This window comes from Herpailurus yagouaroundi, unplaced genomic scaffold, assembly GCF_014898765.1.
Source record: "Herpailurus yagouaroundi ecotype Mexico unplaced genomic scaffold, PumYag 191, whole genome shotgun sequence".
NCBI classification, from domain to species: Eukaryota; Metazoa; Chordata; class Mammalia; order Carnivora; family Felidae; genus Herpailurus; species Herpailurus yagouaroundi.
Genome location: NW_024412422.1, coordinates 11,460,056 through 11,476,753, shown reverse-complemented (window position 1 = coordinate 11,476,753; position 16,698 = coordinate 11,460,056). Strand labels below are relative to the sequence as shown.

Below are 16,698 nucleotides of genomic sequence, written 5' to 3'. Positions count from 1 at the left end.
AATAAAACCGGAAGGATTTTTTATTTTAATTAATTAAGACGTGTATTTCAAGGACTTAGTTCACACAGTTGGGGCTGGCAAGTCTGAATTGGTAGAGCTAACCAGCAGGCTGGAAACTGTCAGGCGGGAGTCAGTGCTGCAGTCTGGCGGCAGAATTCTTCCTCAGTTTTATTTTTAAGACTTGCAACTGGTTGGATGAGGCCCACCCACAGTATTGAGATTATTCTCCTTTACTTAACGCCAGCTGACTGCAGATGTTAACCCCATCTGCAGAATACATTCACAGCAACCCTGAGATTCGTGTGTGATTGGACAACTGGGTGCCAAAGCCTGATCAGGTGGGCAGGCCATATCAACTCCTAGTCTCCGGTCAGAATGAATGTATGCACTTAGCTCAGTGCTCACTGGGAATATGTCAGTAGATGGTTGCCCTTACAGCTGATGTGGGAGCAGTAATACCTGGATTATTATAATTTCTGGATTCTTGGGGCTTTTCTAGGCCAGTTTCATGGTGGTCATTACGTTTAGCCTTTCATTCACTTATTCCTTTATTCATTCATCCCATGTACTTATGGGACCACCTGCTGTGTGTCAAGCACTGATCTAGGGACACAGCAGTGAACAAATGGACAAACCTCCCTGCCCTCCTGGAGTTTACCTTCTCATGAGGAAGACACAAGTTAAACAAGATAAAGTCTGCTACATGAAGATAAGGGTTGTGAAGGAAAAGAAAGCAGAGAAGGGGGGATGACACTGAGGCTGAAGTTTTAAATAGGGTATAAGGGGAGGCCTCACTGAGAAGGTGAGGAAAGCCCTGAGAGGGTGGGGGTGAAACTTGAAGATATATAGGGGAAGAATGTTCTACGCAGAGGGGACAGCCAGTGCAAAGGCCCTGAGGTAGAAACATGCCTGGTGTGTTTGACCAGCAAGGAGATGAATGTGGCTGGAGTGGTTTGAGTGAGACACCCACTTTGCCAATGTGTAACACACACCTCACCCTCAGTGAGAGGGTGAGGGTGTAGGATCAGAGGTAAAGTTCCTTCTCTAGAGTCTCTGATTCAGACAACATAAGACCCAAGCTTTGTATAAACCTTCCCCCAGTCCAGCTAGGGCCCCTGTTTCTCTGCTGAGACACTTGTATCATACCCAAGCTCTAGGCTATAGTGGGCCGGATGACCATCCCCAACTCCTGACACAGAGAAGGGAAAAAATGCCTCCCCGGGGACAGGAATAGTAACTAATGATATTGAGGGAACACTGGGTACCAGGCATCATACTGAAGGTGTCTCACAACACTCACAGAGGCAAACCCCCACTAGAAACCTTATTGTACAGATGAGGAAACTGAGGCCCAGAGAGGCAAAGCCACTACCTGATGTAGGTCCACCCAAATGCTGCCACACAGTCAGCAAAACAGAAAGTGGCCAAATGCCTGAACGTCATGTTGAAGGACCCTGTAAAAAGGCAGGGGTGTAGATTACAGAGAACAGGTGAGAGGGGTAGGAAGACAGGAGGGCCACCTTGGGGACCCAGGCAGGGCCCATCCACACAGGCACGAGCAGAGCCATTCTGAGCAGGCCCAGTCTCTCTGCAGGGGCCTTCAAGAAGTACAAATCACTTTGGCAGCCAGACTGGGGGAGGCAGAGGAAAAGATCAAAGTCCTACATTCAGGTATGTATCTGGCATGTGTTCCCTGGCCCCGTGCAGCTCCCCAGCCCCGTCAGACCAGGAGGAGGAGGAGAAGGGGACAGTGACACTGTGAACACAGGCTCAGGTATTCTAGAATCAGGAAGGCAAGAGGGGAATTTGGGAAGGAAGTGGAAGTGGACCCAGTGGGGGTCCGAGCCCCGTCCCCAGAGGCCATATTGCCGTGGAGAGAGGCCTTGAGAAGTAGAATTAAATCAGGGGTGGCAAAGGCAGTGCCTGTAGGGGCCAGACACACAAACAAGCAGCCAGATTAGGGAAAGCCGTAGGAAAGGGTGGGATCTGGAGCAAACTAGAGGACCTGGGCCTTGACTAAGAGATGGCCACTGCTGAGCACCAGCCAGCCACTGCCATATGGCCCAATGTCACCAAGATTTTTTGGAGATTCAGAAATCTGGAATTTTATGAGAAATCTCCCATTTATTATAATATACACATATCCGTTGACTTCATTGCTCCTCCCTGTCCCCCTCACCTGCCAGGTCCAGACCTCGGGATGGGTGAGCTCATGGATGGATGGCCCCACCCAGGTCCTGGAGTGACCTAAGCATGTTGGGTAGCTCATACCCAAGGCCATGGGATAGACAGACCCCTACCACTTGCCTGGGTCCCCTGAGCTTCATAAACTCTTAGAGGGTGATCTCATCTGCCCTCCGACCGGCTTGAAGCCCCTCCAAGGGCAGGAAGCTCTAACTGTCACTGGTTCTGAAGACCTTCAAAAGAAAGGTCTTCCTTCACTACCTTGAACCTCATTCTACTTTCTGGGCCCTGCAGCAGGAGTGGGTTCCTGGGGAAAGCAGGGGGCACTTCACCCTGGCTCTTTACTTTTTCCCAGCGTTAAAGGCCACACAGACAGAGCTGTTGGAACTGCGGCGGAAATACGATGAGGAGGCAGCATCCAAGTAAGTGAACACCCTGCTGAGGTATGCCTCCTCCCTCTGACCCTCCCAGACATGCCTCCTCCCTCTGACCCTCTCAAATACGCCTTCTGCCTTCTCTTTCTGAGTCTTCTCCCTCTGACTCACCGCCGGAAGCACCTGTTTCTTTAAGCACCCTGTGTTCCCCACCCCCATAGGCACACAGCTGTTCACCAGTCATTTGCTGTGCCATTCATGCACCACAGAGTATACATGACATTCTGGGTCATGGCGGAGCAGGGTCTGCTGGGCAGGGGCCTCCCCATCACCCCAACCTCCTAGGACTGTCTTCACCACAGCAACCCAGGCCAATCCTCAGCCGAGTGTCATTCACTTAAATTACTCTGGACTCAACGTGGCCATAAGACATCAGTTATTCCACAAACACTTATTTAGCACCTACTGTTTACCCAGTGCTGTGTTGGGTCCCTGGAAGAAACATCAGAACGTGGCCCTGACCCCAGCTAAAGAGAAGAGACAGATGGTAACTGATGATATACAGTGATAAATTCGCTCCTTCACAGATACTGTTGAGCACTTACTGTATGCTCGGCCCTGTTCTGGGCACCTGGTGAACACTAAGAAGGGAAGAACTGAGAGCAGCAAGAGAGAATAACAGGGAGGGCGGGTCCTATTACCCAGGGTAGTCACGGAGGACTTCCCTAAGGAGATGACCTTCAGAATGCAACCCAAAAACGAGAAGGAGATGACCACGTGAAGAATGCAATGCCGGGTTGAGTGCTGGCGGCAGGGGGACAGCTTGCACGGAAGAAGGCCCCGAACATGCCTAAAGCATGCGCGGCTTAGAGTCACCAGATACTCCCCGCAGGCCTCTTGTGTCCCCCGCCCCACACTCAGCCGAGAGGCAGCCGAGGTGGATGAGGCCTGTCCTGGCCCCCTCGATGCTGGCAATCTGGGGGTTGGAGGGCAGGAAATCAACAAATGACCACCCTGGGGCTAAGTTGAGAGAGGCCTCCCAGGAGGACACTTTAGAGCTAGGTTTTAAAATTTTCTTTTCTTTTTTTTTTTTTTCTACTCCCACCAATTTTAATACAAAAGGCTGGAGGGCACGGTGGTGGGAGGGGGGCAGGCATCAAGCAGGGGCCGGGCCGCCAGTGCCAGCACAGCAGTGACCTTGCAGATCCTGGCTGCCTGCTCCCTTCGTTTCCACACCAGTTTGAAGTGGTTTGTCATACGCTTCCTGCACGACATTTTCTTCTCTATCCTTGAAACTGGATTACTGTGGCTTCCTGGTGGCATAAAACTTTTTGCAGTGTTTTATACCCTTGGAAATATTGCTGCATTAGCCAGTACGTGCTTTTTTTTTCTTTACTTTTATTTTATTTTTAATTTACATCCAAATTAGTTAGCATATAGTGCAACAATGATTTCAAGACTAGGTTCCTTAATGCCCCTTCCCCATTTAGCCCATCCCCCTCCCACAACCCCTCCACCAACCCCCAGTTTGTTCTCTATATTTAAGAGTCTCTTCTGTTTTGTCCCTGTTTTTATATTATTTTTGTTTCCCCTCCCTTATGTTCATCTGTTTTGTCTCAAAGTCCTCATATGAGTGAAGTCATATGATATTTGTCTTTCTCTGACTGCCTAATTTCACTTAGCATAATACCCTCCAGTTCCATCCACATAGTTGCCAATGGCAAGATTCCATTCTTTTTGATTGCTGAGAAATACTCTATTGTATATATATACCACATCTTTTTTACCCATTCATCCGTCGATGGACATCTGGGCTCTTTCCATCCTTTGGCTCTTGTCGATAGGGCTGCTATAAACATGGGGGTGCACGTGTCCCTTCAAAACAGCACACCTGTTTCCCTTGGATAAACACCTAGTAGTGCAATTGCTGGGTCGTAGGGTAGTTGTATTTTTAGTTGTTTGAGGAACCTCCATACTGTTTCCAGAGTGGCTGCACCAGCTTGCACTCCCATCTTTTTTTTTTTTTTTTTTAATGTTTTATCTTAGAGAGAGAGCTCGTGTGTGAGCAGGGAAAAAGGCAGAGAAAGAAGGACACAGATGATCCGAAGTGTCAGCTTTGTGCTGACAGCGGTGAGCCCGATGCAGGGCTCAAACTCATGAACTGTGAGATCATGACCTGAGCTGAAGTCAGATGCTTAACTGACTGAGCCTCCCAGGTGCCCCAGAGCTGGGCTTTAAAGCTCAGGGTCCTGTTCTCTTAAGGAAGGGGATCCTGGGTAGAAGGCACAGCAGGGGCAAACACCTGGTAGCTCTGTGGACAGCTTAAGAGAATGGACCCCTGGGGGAGGCGGGAGGCCAGGCTGCCCGGAAGGGGCGCAGTGCTGAGGCCCTGTTCCCATTCCCCCAGAGCCTGAGCTCTGTTCCTCCCAGCCTGGTTTCTCTCCAGTAGGAAGGGTAGGGGGGGCGGCCTCCTCAGCCTTCCACTGCAAGACCCTTAGGTTCAGGCAGGGGCTGGGCTATCAGCCTGGTGGCTGCCGGAAGCCCTTCTCAGGGTCTTGTCTTTCTGTCTCAGGGCAGATGAAGTCGGCCTGATCATGACCAACCTGGAGAAGGCTAATCAGGTGAGAAGACGTGTGCCAGGGTGGGGGTCTCGGGTGAAGGGGGAAAGGGACTGAACCCAATCAATGCGTATCGAACCGTGTGCCATGCTGAGTGCTAGGGCTGGGAGATGTTTGGGACCCTGAGCTCCCAGAAGAAGGAGGGGGGATGCTGGCAGAACACTCAGAAATAGGGTGACTCAGGCAGCAACAGTCAGGGAAGGGGCACCTGACCAGGCACAAGGGTCAGGGAAGAAGACGTCCTGGAGGAAGGGCCATGTTGCTGACACCTGTCGAATAAATTGAAAATGTAGAGGGATGGCATTCCAGGCCAGGGAACAGCCTGGGTAAAGGCCAGGAGGCTGCCTACAGAGAAAAGCCGGTGCCCTTCCCCGGTGGCTGCTGTGCAGGTGACATTTTCCAGGTGTCTCCAGACAGCAGGAGGAAGGCAGCAGAGCAGTGACTGGTGAGCCCAGCCCGCAGGCCAAGCTGGGCGGTGGGTCTGTCCCAACCAGACTGTATGAGGAACCATGTTCCACAGAGCCTGGGGTGGTGACAAGGGACAAGCCCTAGCGGCTTCTTTCCCTCCCTCCCCACCAGGGGCCTCCTGCAGCCTTCTCACTTGATCCCAGCCACCTCAGCTGAGCACTGGGTGGACCCAAACTTCCTTGGGGCCCCATCTTCTAGTCCCAGCCCGGGTCCTTAAAAGCCCTTTAACCTCTACGAGTCCCCGTTATCACTTATGTAGAAAGGGTCCTGCGCTCTGCCTCCTGGCCTCAGATGTGTTGCTGTCTGGCAGACAAAGCTGGCAAGACTCTGAAAGGAGGCGAGGTGTGGCCGTGGGGTCTTGTCTGGAGTCTCAAGGGCCCAACACATCTCTACTTGCCCCCGGGTCCCTGCAGTGCCAGCAGCCAGGGACATGGCCAAGAGGGGCCAGCAGGATGACAGAGCAAGTGGTCATTTCCCCAGAGGAGCACACTTTGCAGCTGGGTCCTGAAGCCCAGGGGCCGTTCTCTGGAGGAAAGGCATTCCAGGAGAAGGCACAGCAGGAGCAAAGGCCCAGAGGATGGCTGTGCAGGCATAAGGGCAGCCCTGCTCCCGCCTGTAGAGGAAACTTAGAAAAGGGTAGCATTCATAGGGTGATGTTTTTGAATAGGCAATACATTTACATAGTTCAAAACTCAAAAAGTTTGAACTCCCTTCTCCCTCCCCAACTTGGCTCTCCGGTTCCCCTCCCCCTGGCAGCCTCTCTTACCTATTTCTAAGGTCCCTTCTAGAGATCCATTCACCAGCCCATGAATCTATCTACTTTTACCCCTTTTTAAAACACAAACTATAATATATACTATACCCACCCTTCTGAGCCTTATTTTTTCCATGTGTATATCTTAGAACTCATTCCATATCTGTATAAAAGTAGTCCGTCTGTTTTACTGCCTGTAGCATTGTAGTACGTGGACGCACTGTCTCCCAACCCAGGGATGGCAGACTTTCCGTAAAGGGTCAGAGAGTAAGTATGTTTAGGTACGCGGGTCTCTGACACAGCTGTTCAGCTTCGCTGTATGTGAAAGCAAGCGCAGACGGTATGCAAGTGAATGAGTGTGGCTGTGTACTAGAAGAATTTAATTTACGAAACAGGCATCAGGCTGCAGTTTGCCCACCGTGGTCTAACCAGTCCCCCGTTGATGAAGATTTATGGTATCTCCAATCCTTTACCATCATCATCGGTACCACAGTGAACGCCCTTGCACGGATATCTTTTCACACGTGCGTGAGCCACGTGTGAATTTACACAGGGTAAATTCTTAGAAGTGGAATTACTGGGCTGAGGATCTGTGCGTTTTTATTTGACAGATGTGGCCAAACTGCCCCCCCGCACCGTGAAATTGTACCAATTTACACTCGCTGTAGCAAGTTAAAAGAGGGCCTGTTTCCTTATAGCTCGCCAGTATTGTGTGTCACCAAACTTTTGGATCTTTGCCCGTCAAGTAGGCTCGAGAACAAAGCTCTTAGAGTAGTTTGGATAGGAAACAATTTTTTTAATGTTTCTTTTCTGAGTTTAAAAGTAAAACTTCATTATAGAAATTATGGAGAAGAAAATAAATGTCATCATATTGGGGTTTTTTAAATCTGTATTAATATTATCCAGAATGTGAACAAGAGGATTCTGGAGCAGAGCAGGTTGATATTACTAGTAATAACCCTGCCAGTTCGCCCCAGTTCTTACCCCTGAGGTGACAAGAATCAGATAGCACCCCGCATGCACCAGAGTTTGTACTGTGGGCAAGGAAACCCCTCCCCCCCGCCATGTGACTCTGGGTCGTTATATAGGAGAGGGACTTTCTGAGAGAGGGAGAAAACTACCTCCCAAGTGCCAGTATGAACAGAAGGGTGAGGATCCTGGGTTCTTCACATGTGGAATGCAAATGCTTCTCTCCAGGGGAAGATAAGACTGGTAGGTTTCTAGCAACTTTAAACCCAGCTTTACAACCCAGGGGATGTCATCCGCCATTGACATGTAGACACATGCCTTCAGAGAGGTAAATCCCTCTGCAGTTCTTCCTGGCTAATCAGTCACAAGCTGATTTCCAGGCTTGTCATTTTGCCCACATCCTAAATTTCAGTCAGATTTGCTTGGAAAGCCCAAACTGTGCGGAAACATAAAAGTATTTCTCTACAGCCCCACACACCCAAAACCTTTGCCAAAACAAAACTGTCTTGAACCATTTCTGTAACAAGGCAGGATACCAGTAAGTAAATGAACAAATCAGTTAAAAAAATAAATTACCAAAATGTGAACATGGATGTGTGTGGGTCTCCATGTGCATATAATAGGCATAGCATCTTGATTGCCAAGGTCAGCGTGTAAGTCAACCATAATCAGTATAACCTGCACCACCAGCTGAGGGAAAAAATAGTCACAGCTCTTCCAGTTTTAGTAAAGTTAACCAATTACTGACACATTTATATGTGTCAAGCACCTGGCTAAGATACCTAATGAGCTGTATTTTACCAGATCACTTACTTTGCAAAACAACCCTAGAAGGTAGTTACTTTTATCATCCCCATTTTACAAATAGGGAAACTGAGGCTGGGCAGATGAAGTCTCTTGCCTAAGGTCACACAACCAGGGAGTGACAAAGTACAGATTTCTCTCTAAAGCCACAAGGCTACATTGTTAACTCTTGGAGTCTCTCTTCCAGGCTTTTTTCTTAGAAATGTTTGAGGAGTTAAGATCTACCATAGACCCAGTTCAGTAAACTGGCATTCTGATTTAGATGTATTTCGGAACACCTCTGCAGTAGATGTATTTCATTGCCCCCATTTCACAAGAGGAAAACTGAGACCCAGAGAGGGGAAGTGACTTGCCCAAGGGCCTGCCACAGCTCATGGAAGCCACCTCTGCAGACCCTCCATCCAGGCCCCATTCCATGCTAGGTGACATGGGAGCTGGAGACAAAGGCCCAGCCCTGCCTGAGGCATGCAGAGTGATGGCAGAGGGCCATGGTGGGATCCAGTATGGCCCTGTTCACCTCTTAACTGCGCTTGCCCCAATTCTCTCCCCACCCCCACCCCCAGCGAGCTGAGGCTGCCCAGCGGGAGGTAGAAAGTCTTCGAGAACAACTCGCCTCAGTCAACAGCTCTATCCGCCTGGCCTGCTGCTCCCCCCAGGGACCCAGTGGGGTAAGGATGGTGGGAGAGTCAGAGGGAAAGGTTGGGAAACGCCGTGTTGGTGAGTATGAATATGTGGATGACGTCTTGTGAGTCAGTCATGTGCATCTGTGTGAATACAGTGGGCATGACTGTATGTGGATACAGTGGGCATAGCATTACCCAGGTCAATGCATAGTTTACTATAATTACTATGACTTGCTTTACCAGCCTACGGTCAAATTACAGCCAGAGCTCTCTTCAAGCTCAGGCTTCCATATGTGATTAATAGGAAGTCCAGCATCCTCCTTTGGAGGCCGTTCTTTACTCCAAATTGTCCAAAAATGCCAGCAACTTACTCAGGCCAAAGAGGACCATTTCTATTGACAGATGCCTGGCAAGAATGGGTGGGAGGGAGGTAATTGGAGTTGTAGAGTGGTGGTGCGGTTTGGCGGTTGCCACCAGGTGTCGCCGTTGACCACTGGTTCTCAATTCCTGCCAGACCGCAGTGGGACCGCTTAACTGAGATGGGAGACTGACACTCCCGTCAGCCCTTAGTTCTGAAAACATGATTCCAGTAGGGCTTCCCAGACAGCCACGTGCTACAAAGAACCAGTCTTTAGTCGTCAACCTTGAGGTTCCTGTGTTAAGCCTGCTTAGTTAGTGCATCTTTTTCTTTCCTCCTGGTTGGTGCCCCTCTGGGGTCCTGGAGTCATAGAGATATCATTCAGAGCCACCCCAACCTACCCTTCTGTCATGTGTTAAGGTCTCCATTTCAAGACACCTGGCTGGCTCAGCCAGTAGAGCAGCTCTTGATCTCAGGGTAGTGAGTTCAAGCCCTATGTTGGGCACGGAGCCTACATTAAAAAAAAAAAAAAAGAATCTCCATTGCTCCTCTCCCAGAAAGCCTCGGGTTTCTTCTGTAAGCTGGTCCACCTTCTTTCCAGATCTCTGCATACCAAGGGACTAAATTCCCAATTCCTTACATAATAACGGGTCTGCTCCAGGGTGATTTGCAGTTTCCACCCATGAACCTGAAATGGCCAGCATGGTTTTCACTTCAGCCGACACCCTGGTACATAGACCGGTGTGCCTGTGTCTGTCTTTCTGTTTAAAGATTGGAATATGTCTCCATGAACATGTGTTACTATGAATGTGTGTGTCTGTTGGTGGCCTTTGGGCAAATAACTGTATCCTTAATCTAACTGTGCCTCGGTTTCCTCATCTGTACAAGTAAGACCTGGACCTGCCTTGTAGAGCTATTGGGAGGATTACACGTAAAGTACCTAAAACAGGGCTTACCCTGTAGTCTCTGCTCAGTGGATATTTGATGATACTATTCGTAGTAGTAGTAGTAGGTTTGGGGTGTGTCTGAGGTGTTTTTGCCCATGGCTCATGTGATCTCTGAGCACATACATGTCTCTGTGTGTCACAGTGACATGTCCATCTGAGTATATCTCTTTAATACCTGGGTATTTCTGTGTGTCTGCATGTCAGCAGGAGGACTCCAGCAGGTCCTTGTGTCAGTGTGTGCTATGTCTGTAGGTGTGTCCCCCTGTGTCTGTGTCCCAGGAGGCAGTGTGTATATGGCAATGTGCCTGTATATCTGTACAACGCAAAGAGTGAGCACAAGAGAGGCTGAAGGCAAGAGAGCTCATGAGGACACCTCAGAACGAATTTGCCAGTGGTTCTTAATTAACCCCCGTGGAACCCAGCAAATGCCTGTGCTAATCAGCCATAGGGAATTTTGCCGGTTTGGAGGGTGAGTTTTTCTGAGCACAACAGTGGCGCTCGATGCTAATTAATTTAATGTGTTAATGGCATCCGCTTCCTGTTTTAATTGGCATTTATCTCCCTGGAAGAATAGCCAGTATTGGTAGTGGTAGGTTGTGTTTTCTGTTTTGTTTTGTTTTGTTTTGTTTTTTCTAACACTTCTTAGATTCATTTGTAACCGAGCTCAGGACCAGCCCGACTTCAGGCCCTCCCAAACATCAACCTCCTTTGTCTTTTTCCAGGACAAAGGGGCCATTTCCTAAAATCTGGAGGAGCCATGGGGCTTGGGGCTGAGGGCAGTAGCTGCAAGGTCTCACATCTAACCCTGAGGGTCTGCCTGGAATGGAGGGGAAACATCTCGCTGGGGTAGGAACCGTGCCCAGTGTAGAAACCTAAACCTTTATCTGTGAGGTAACCTCTGCTGGGAATACCCAATCCCTACCACTTCCTCACTGGGTATTGCCCTTTTTTTTTCGTTCCTTTTTAACAAATGTGTTCTGAAGTATAATATATATAAGAAAAAATGTGCTTATCAGCTTATCATAAGTGTATAGCATGTTGAGTTTTTCAGAGATACTGTAACCAGCAACCAGTTCAATAAGTAGAATATTCCCAACACCCAGCATAATGCCCTCCTGTGTTCCCATTCAGGGGCTACTCCCCAAGGGGAACCACTCTCCTGACTTATAACAGCACAGCTGGGGTGTGCCTGTTTTCATTACCTGATCTTAATTGGAACACACACACACACACACACACACTTTTGTGTCTAGCTTCTTTCACTTCATAGTATATCCGAGAGAGTGATTCATGCCGGTGTTAGTAGTTGTAGATTATCCATTTTCAATGCTGTATAGTGTTCCATTGTGTGGATGTACCACAACCTGTTCATCCATTCTCTGGTTGGAGGACACTTGGAGGCATTTGGAGCCCAATTTGGGGCTGTTACAGAGAGAATTGCTATGAATATTCATCTTGGTGTTCACATGTGTATCTTGGTGCATAGATAGCTGCTTTTCCCTACACATACCAAGCAGAAACACGTCTGCCCTTGGTGAATGCTGCCAAGCGATTTTCCAAATCACTAACTTGTTCTTAAACTTCATCACAGTTTGGACCCATCTTTCTCCAGAAAACCTCCTCTGCCCATTCCCCCTCAGTTTGAATAATAGAGGGAAATCATCCAGGCTGGTAGGACCGGCCTGAGCAAAGGCTCAGAGGTAAGAAGAGGAAAGCCAGAGCCTGTAAGGAGGAGCTGAGTCACTCTGGGGTGCGCGGCGTGGGGGCCATGCCATAGATGGATTTCCCATTCTGTTTGGGATTCAGGGGTGGAGCCCTGCAGCCCCCTGCCCCACACCTCCCAGCCCCTCAAAGCCCCACTCTGTCCTCAGGATAAGGTGAACTTCGCGCTGTGCTCAGGCCCCCGGCTTGAGGCTGCCCTGGCCTCCAAGGATCGGGAGATCCTGCGGCTGCTGAAGGATGTGCAGCACCTCCAGAATTCTCTGCAGGAACTGGAGGAGACCTCTGCCAACCAGATTGCGGACCTGGAGCGGCAGCTCACGGCCAAGTCTGAAGCCATAGAGGTAGCCCTTGGGAGAGGAGGTGTGCAGACAGAATCTAGGCAGGGCATCCCCAGACAGAACGACGCGGACCAGCCTTGAACCATCTTTATTTTCTCCTCTAGAAGCTGGAAGAGAAGCTCCAGGCACAGTCTGACTATGAAGAAATTAAAACAGAGCTGAGGTACTCAGCAGAGGAGGGCTCCACAGAACCCCCAGCCCTCTTCCTTGGCAGTGCGGGGCCCTTGGCAAAGTGCATGATCTTCCTCCTCCCACCACATCCCATTTTGTGATGCCCTTGTCTCCTCTCCATGGCACCTTGGGTATCAAAACCTAACCATGCATGGCCCTTTGCCATCAAGAGCCACCTATTGGAGAGCACGCGGGGTAGCCTTGTGGTCAGTGCTGTGATCAGTGCCTTGTGATCAGGTTGGCTGGGACCCGAGAGTGTGGGAGTGGGTTAATGCAACACCCCCCCAGGTATCGATGGAACCGGTTCACAGGCCTGCTACTCAAGGCCTGTCGTTGCCCTGAGTCCAGTGTTATGTAGGGTCCACGGGGTGGGGCAGTTGTTCTCAATCGGGGAAGAGGAGCTAGAGGAAGTATCTCTCAAGACCTCTCCCGAAGCCCGGGGAATGTGGCTGGCCTTGGACTCTCTCCACTTTCTCTGGCAGCATCCTGAAAGCCATGAAGCTGGCCTCTAGCACCTGCAGCCTCCCGCAGGTGAGTGTTCCCGCCACTGTCCCTGCGTTGCAAGCTGACCTTGAGAGCCGTCTGCCCACCATGCCCTCTCAGCCCAGCTTCTTGTCTCCTCAGGGCATGTCCAAGCCCGAAGACTCGTTGCTCATGGCAAAGGAGGCCTTCTTCCCCACGCAGAAATTCCTTCTGGAAAAGCCTGGTCTTCTGACCAGCCCTGGTAGGGGAGGCAGGATGCTCTTGGGGCCAAGGGGCCGGGGTGGGGGCTGTTTGTGGGCCTCTGGCCTTCTCCACTGCCTCCCATGCAAGCAGGAGAGTGATGGAGAAAAGGGTGCACATTGATCGAGCACCCGCTGTGTGCCTGGTGCTGAGCTGGGTGCTCTCCACGGCCAAGCCAGCTGGCAGTGTCCCGCACAGTGTCCACACTTGCCTTCCTCACACAGCTCACCCAGGCCCTCCCAAGGCCCTCCAAAAGGCTCCAAGTCATCCCCGATCCTTGGTGAGCAGCAGGAAGAGGTCACAGGGCACAAGGAGGGCATTCACATTGCACCCCCCACAGCAGGCTGCTGGGAATGGCCTGTAGACACTGCTGTCTCCCCAGATCACCTCCTCAGCTCTTCTCCCCACACGGTGGCTCCATGACTTTGTCGCCATGTGGCCCCGGCCAAGACTCTCTGTGCTGCCTCTGTTTCCTCATCTATAAAATGGGGTCAATAATGGATCCACTTTGTGGGTGCTGTTCACACGGGGCGTGCAAACACATAGGAAGCCTAGGACGAGGAGGGCTGGAAGGCAGGCACCAGGAACGGGCATCCTGCTGAGGTGGGCATTGATCTGAACTCCCCACCTCGGGGCCAGGTGCTAGCACGTAACAAGTGCTCAACGAGTGTTCTTGACGGGGTGGGGGTGGCTGCCCAGAACTGGAATGTGGGCCAGGCCTGCACAGGTAGGGATTTCAGAATCAGAAGGGTAGCTTTTAGTACTGCTGGATGCCTATAACACTTCTCTCCCCCACCCTGCTGCCCTCTCTCCCCTCGTCCTCCCCCTGAATTTCTCCCTCATGTGTGTGTCTTTCTGTCTTACACTGTCTCTCTGCCTCCCACTCTCTATCTCTGTCTCTGTGCCTTTCTGTCTCTTTCTGCCTTTCACGCTGGCTCTGCCTCGCTGCCTCTCTCCATGTCTCCCCTGCGCATCCCTCTTATTTCCCTCCCCTGTGCATCTCTCTTATTTCTGTCTGTTTCCCTATCTCTGTTTCTCTGGTGTCACTCTCTGGGTGTCACTCATGATTTCTTTCCTTGTCTCTCTTCCTCTCTCTCTCTGTCCTTCTCTCTTTCTCTCTCTCTCTCTCTCCCCACCCCCATCACTGTCTGCTTCTGTCTTTCTGTCTCTCCTCTTTTCCTCCATCTGTCTCTCTTGGCATTCTAGAGGAGGACCCTTCAGAGGATGATTCCATCAAGGACTCCCTGGGCACAGAGCAGTCCTACCCATCGCCTCCACAGCTCCCGCCACCGCCAGGGCCTGAAGACCCCCTGTCCCCCAGCCCTGGGCAGCCCCTGCTGGGCCCTGGCCTGGGCCCCGATGGCCCAAGGACTTTCTCATTGTCCCCCTTCCCCAGCCTGGCTTCTGGGGACAGACTGGCAGGGGACACACTGCTGTCCAAACATATGATGCCCCCGGCCACCTTCAAGGGGGAGGCGGGTGGCCTGCTGGTGTTCCCCCCAGCCTTCTATGGCACCAAGCCGCCCACGGCCCCTGCCACCCCAGCTCCTGGCCCTGAGCCACCCGGGGCCCCCGAGCCTGTAGATGGGGGTGGGGGCAGCACAGCTGGGGCAGGGGCCGGAACCGAGGAGGAGCAGCTGGACACGGCGGAGATTGCATTCCAGGTGAAGGAGCAGCTGCTCAAACACAACATCGGGCAGCGGGTGTTTGGCCACTATGTGCTGGGGCTGTCACAGGGCTCGGTCAGCGAGATCCTGGCCCGGCCCAAGCCCTGGCGCAAGCTCACAGTGAAGGGCAAGGAGCCCTTCATCAAGATGAAGCAGTTCCTGTCGGATGAGCAGAACGTGCTGGCTCTGAGGACCATCCAGGTGCGGCAGCGAGGTGAGGGCCCATCCCGAGGTGAGGGCCCATCCCGAGGTGAGGGGCTCGGGCCCAGCCTCCCCAGCCAAGCCCAGGGCAAAAGGCTGGCTGGGGGCTGAGAACACAGGCTCTGGGGTCATAGCCTAGTTCTGCCACCTCCCAGCTTTGTCACCTGGGGCAAATGACTTTGCCTCTCTGTGCCTCAGCCTCCCCCTTTATAAAATAACGAAATGTATCCTCGTCTCTCCTTCCTGGGGCCTTTGGCTACCTCTTGCTCCCCACATGGGCCTAATGGGACAGCTCAGGCTGATCATTGTGGGGAAAAGGCTGGGCCCAGGAGCTGCCCTGGCAGGTATTTCCTGAAGACCTCCAAGCCTCGGTTCACCCATCCATGAGATGGCCTGGGTTCCTGCCAACCTTGCCAGACTTGATTTTTAGGGTAATCCATGTGAATGGCCCAGGCTTTGACCTCATAAACACCTGAGTTTTGAGTTCCAGCTCTGCCATTCACCCACTGAGTGACATGCCTCAGTATCCCCATCTGTCCCCATCTGCCAGCTTCCTATGAGGGTTAAATGAGTATAAGCTACTTAGTACAGCACCTGGAACATAGTAACTGTTTGAGAACTGTTAGCTATGGTGGTGGCAGCCATCATTGTTATCATATTATTATTAATATTAATACCAATACTATTTCAAGTCAGAATCATTTGTAGATCCGGTTTGTTACACAGACTGGCTAAACAGCGGTCTTGCCACACGCACTCAAGGTCTGGCCTTCCCTCTCCCAGCCCTGGCCCTGGAGTCCTCGAGGGAGGAGGGGACCAACCCTTCACCCTGCCCAGCTCCAGGGACTGACCCCCAACATGCAGGTCCCCCTGACAGATGCCCCCTTGCCTCCCCCAGGCAGTATCACCCCAAGAATCCGCACACCAGAGACAGGCTCAGATGACGCCATCAAGAGCATCCTGGAACAGGCCAAGAAAGAGATCGAGTCCCAGAAAGGGGGTGAGTGTGACCACAGCAGGTGAGGCCTGAGGCCTCCAGGGACTGCCCAGAGCAGGAGGTAAGGCCTGGTCCACCTTCATCCACCACAGCGGGGATTCCGAACAGGTCAGAACTGCTTTGCCAGCCAACCTGCACCAAGCAAGGTCTGGGCCTGGAAAGCACCAGGTCCAGGTTGGCACGGCAGCCACCAGCCATGTGTGACTATATCCATTCAAATTGTTTAAAGTTAAGTAAAACTACAGCTTCAGTTCTTCAGCCTCACTGGCCACATTGCAAGGTGACAAGTGAGATGCCATAGGAGGCACCCAGTGACTGCTGCAGCACTGGTCTGGATTGTCCGGATGTCCTCAACTTTGAGGAGACACAGTGACCAGTAATCACACAGGAGCTTGTCAAGAACAACGCTCTAAGCCTCACCCTCCTTCCTGCACCTCCTCCACTTTCTAGTTCCCAAGGAGACCCTGTTTTCCTGCCTTCCTCCTACCTCCCAGACTGCACCTTCTACACTTTCGCAGGGCCCTATATTAGCCTCCTCGTGCTACTGCTCGGCCACAGACTCAGTGGCTAAAAACAACACAGTTTATTCTCTCACAGTCCCAAAGGCCACAGTCAGCCTCACTGGGCTAGAGTCAAGGTGTCAGCAGGGCTGTGTTCCCTCTAGAGGCTCCAGGGAGAATCCATTTCCTTACCTTCTCGAGCTTCTGGAGGCGCCCACATTCCTTGCTTCACGGCCCCTCCTGCATCCTCAAACCCAGCATCATAGCATCTTCCTCTCTG

At 51.5% G+C, this 16,698-nt stretch overlaps 1 protein-coding gene across 8 annotated transcripts in view; it reads left to right on the top strand.

Annotated features, from left to right (window-relative positions):
* CUX2 (cut like homeobox 2) overlaps positions 1-16,698 on the top strand; it is a 285,742-nt gene that overhangs the window by 246,159 nt on the left and 22,885 nt on the right. For 7 of the 8 annotated variants that reach the window (XM_040443880.1, XM_040443883.1, XM_040443879.1 and 4 more), the window contains 10 exons: positions 1,595-1,671; positions 2,540-2,606; positions 5,131-5,179; positions 8,735-8,839; positions 11,971-12,162; positions 12,264-12,322; positions 12,813-12,861; positions 12,934-13,054; positions 14,260-14,934; positions 15,820-15,921. In XM_040443880.1, coding sequence (XP_040299814.1) covers positions 1,595-1,671; positions 2,540-2,606; positions 5,131-5,179; positions 8,735-8,839; positions 11,971-12,162; positions 12,264-12,322; positions 12,813-12,861; positions 12,934-13,054; positions 14,260-14,934; positions 15,820-15,921 — 1,496 coding nt within the window. The remainder of the gene's footprint in view (positions 1-1,594; positions 1,672-2,539; positions 2,607-5,130; positions 5,180-8,734; positions 8,840-11,970; positions 12,163-12,263; positions 12,323-12,812; positions 12,862-12,933; positions 13,055-14,259; positions 14,935-15,819; positions 15,922-16,698) is intronic. The other variant, XM_040443877.1, reaches the window with a different exon arrangement.